General features: G+C 37.7%; 1 protein-coding gene across 1 annotated transcript in view; it reads left to right on the top strand.

The window, feature by feature from the left end:
- Positions 1-2946, top strand: part of LOC105561218 — an 8614-nt gene extending 5668 nt beyond the window's left edge. The window contains exons 2-4 of the mRNA XM_012010999.1: positions 1682-1838; positions 2043-2170; positions 2479-2946. Of these exons, the coding sequence (XP_011866389.1) occupies positions 1682-1838; positions 2043-2170; positions 2479-2495 (302 nt within the window). The 3' untranslated portion in view covers positions 2496-2946. The remainder of the gene's footprint in view (positions 1-1681; positions 1839-2042; positions 2171-2478) is intronic.
- Positions 2947-2952: the final 6 nt, after the last annotated feature.

Genomic DNA, 2952 nt, shown 5'->3' with positions numbered 1-2952 from the left:
AGAGAGGCATTGGGAGCCAGTAACTTGCCTAGTTTACACCGTACGTTCGGGTCGTTGCTTGTATCTTATATCAATCTATTCACGATAAGTCTTTACGGTGTAAACAATTGATAAACGACTCAACCCGAGTTGGGTCAGTACGGAGATTTTGTAACTTGCTATCGAGGCTTTTCGGTATCATTATCTAGCAACAACCCATGAAAAGCTGTGTCTCTTTCGGAAGATCGTGTTTGCCATTGGCTGTCGCTAGTTAACGATACCGAAAAGCATGGATAGTGAGTTACAGAATCTCCCTACAGGTCTTTTTCACTCGCCCTGACCTGACGTTGGTTGCGCGATATAACGCATGTAAACGTAAGTGGCCATTGCTCCAATTTAAAGAGGTGACGTTTAACTGAAGGCGTTCATATTTGGTCTTAATTTTTACCTGTGTTACCTATATTCGACCTGAAAGCATTGTAGGTGTAAACGTTTTATTTGAAAGCTTACTTTAGATCAGGGTATAGGCCAGATTGCGCGAACAAAACGGTGTAAATTAGGCCATTGGATATTACGTGAAGTCATTTATTTCAAAGGAAGTGAAAATAAAGTTGTGTATACAATTGTGGCGAGCGTGGCGCAGAGAAATGCTGCTTGGTAAACAAATGAACGAAAAGATCTGAGTTCAAGTCCACCCACGGATACCGCTGATTTTTTTCAGACGCTACCTCTCTCTCGGAGGGAGGTGGCAACTAACGAGAGTATCCTGCCACACATATCCCTTTAGGGAGGGGGGGATATATAGCCAGGGTCGGTACATCCCGAGGGACGTTTGGCCATAGTTGGCAGCCCCAACTCCAGACTAAGACTCGTTGGGGCTAATCATCCGTCAGCCAGATACCGCTTGATTACTAAAACGATTAGGAAAGGAAGCCGGTAGCAGAATTTCCTAAAAGCCCTATGCTCCAACTAGGAGTGACAGGAATATATATAATATATATATAAAATAATTTGGATTATTTAGTTAGATTCGCCGTTTGTTTCGTATCATCGACTGATAGACGAAGAAGCTTTATTGCCAAGCGCGGAAAAAATTTTGAAATCTATGAGGTGAAAAATTGATTCGGACAAAGTATTATAACTTGAAGTACCGGTGGACGAAACTCCGCGGGCTCTCTCCTTTTTTTCTAGAAACTAAATGCGTCATCGTATGACGCGCATCTCATTTCTCTCACGTATTATAGATTATAACACACGATAATATAAACCGGAAGTCGTGACCGAACGTGTTTCTAAACTATTACGTCGGCGAACTGTCGGGAGTTGTAGAGATGCTTTGAATTACAGTTCCCACGATTGAGTGTTGAATAAACAATTATTTATTATCGTTAAGATAAGATAAGAGTGCGTTAAATTAAGATCCTCAGAATTGTTTGGAAAATGATATTTCGTCACCAGCTCGGCTCCCTTTTATTTTAGTAGTTTTTTTAAACAGTTAGTGTTCAACATAGTTTTAGCATTAACAGAATATTTTAGAGCTAGGACTACGATCCGGATAGTCGAAACGTTGGAATAAATTGTTAAATTAAACCACCCAGACAGTGTAAAGTCGTTAAATAATTTTTCTTCCTGTTATTAATCAATTACTGGCGACGATAATATTCTTCTTGTTATTTTAGAGCTTGCTTAATTTTTTTTTTAGGAATGGAATGTTCCTTTGGAAATAAGAATTTCTTGGAGAAGATGCTGACTACGTGTCCAAGACCATTGATAGATCCATCCGACAATTCCTACTGCTGCTACGATATGTCTACTGAGTCGGCCTATTGTTGCGATGCCGTAGAGTTTGCGAAGACTGGGTAAAAATTTCATAATCTCTCGTAGCATACACTATGTTCAAAAGGAATGATATTCAGTATGTTTATTGTAAATGGCACTTCTTTTAAATAATTCATCAGTGTTAATATAAAATATGCCAAATGATAAAATTATTTGTAAAAGCAATTTCGGTAACAGAAGGTGATACATAATTTTTCTAACATATATATATTATTGTTTTACAGGTTCGGTATCATCATCCCAGTGATAATTGCAGCAGCTATAGTTATCGGGATAATAGTGTGCTGCATATCCTGCCTCTGCTGCAGCTGCTGTCCCTGGTATCGCCGTCGTCAAGGCACCGTCTATGGAAGTACGTCTTCTCTTTTAAATTTTGTGCATTAATATTAAGTTGTCAGAATTTTTTAAATACTTATCATATTTTCAACATTTTTATGAAACAAATATCATTGAATATTCTGTGTCAGAGACAGCGGCAATTATCTTTGTAGAAGCAGTCCTTTAAGATAGATTTAGCGTTTAACACAAACGTTTTTGCACGATAAAAACACAATCACAAACATTAAATTTAAACAAATAAAATTATTTAATAAAGTTAAGTATATATATGTATTGATGAATTCTGAATTGGGCCAGTAACAGAATCGTCATTCTTTCTAGGACCGGCCGTGGCATAATACCATTCTGACACACCATTCTTCCTACGAAGAGTATTTGTATGTCAATGTTTAAAAGATTTTTAACGCTTATTTGTATCCTGCTTCCTGTATTTAACCTGACATTAAGTTAGTTTCCATGAGGAAATACGTACTTACATATTTTGCTATATCTATACATATGTATACCAAAGTGCATTTTCTCCTTATAAGAATATCTGCATTTTTTTAATTCGTAGTGAACTATAACTTCGGATACCCGCCCCTTTCCCCGAAGGGACGGGTTATGCGGTGCCAAGTTAACCCGCTAAAACCACTGCGGTGTCCTCTGCGTTGTAGGGAAATGCGGAGGTACGACACTACGCAATCTTCCCCGCAAAGAATATCTATATTACAGTGTTATTTTTATTTTCTTACAATACTATATTGTATTATATTAGCGACGGAGCATTTTCGTAGATTTAAGTTTGAGTTGTTG

The sequence above is a fragment of the Vollenhovia emeryi genome, unplaced genomic scaffold (assembly GCF_000949405.1).
Source record: "Vollenhovia emeryi isolate VEMERY1.0 unplaced genomic scaffold, V.emery_V1.0 DF939209.1, whole genome shotgun sequence".
NCBI lineage: Eukaryota > Metazoa > Arthropoda > Insecta > Hymenoptera > Formicidae > Vollenhovia > Vollenhovia emeryi.
This window is presented reverse-complemented; position numbering and strand designations above follow the sequence as displayed.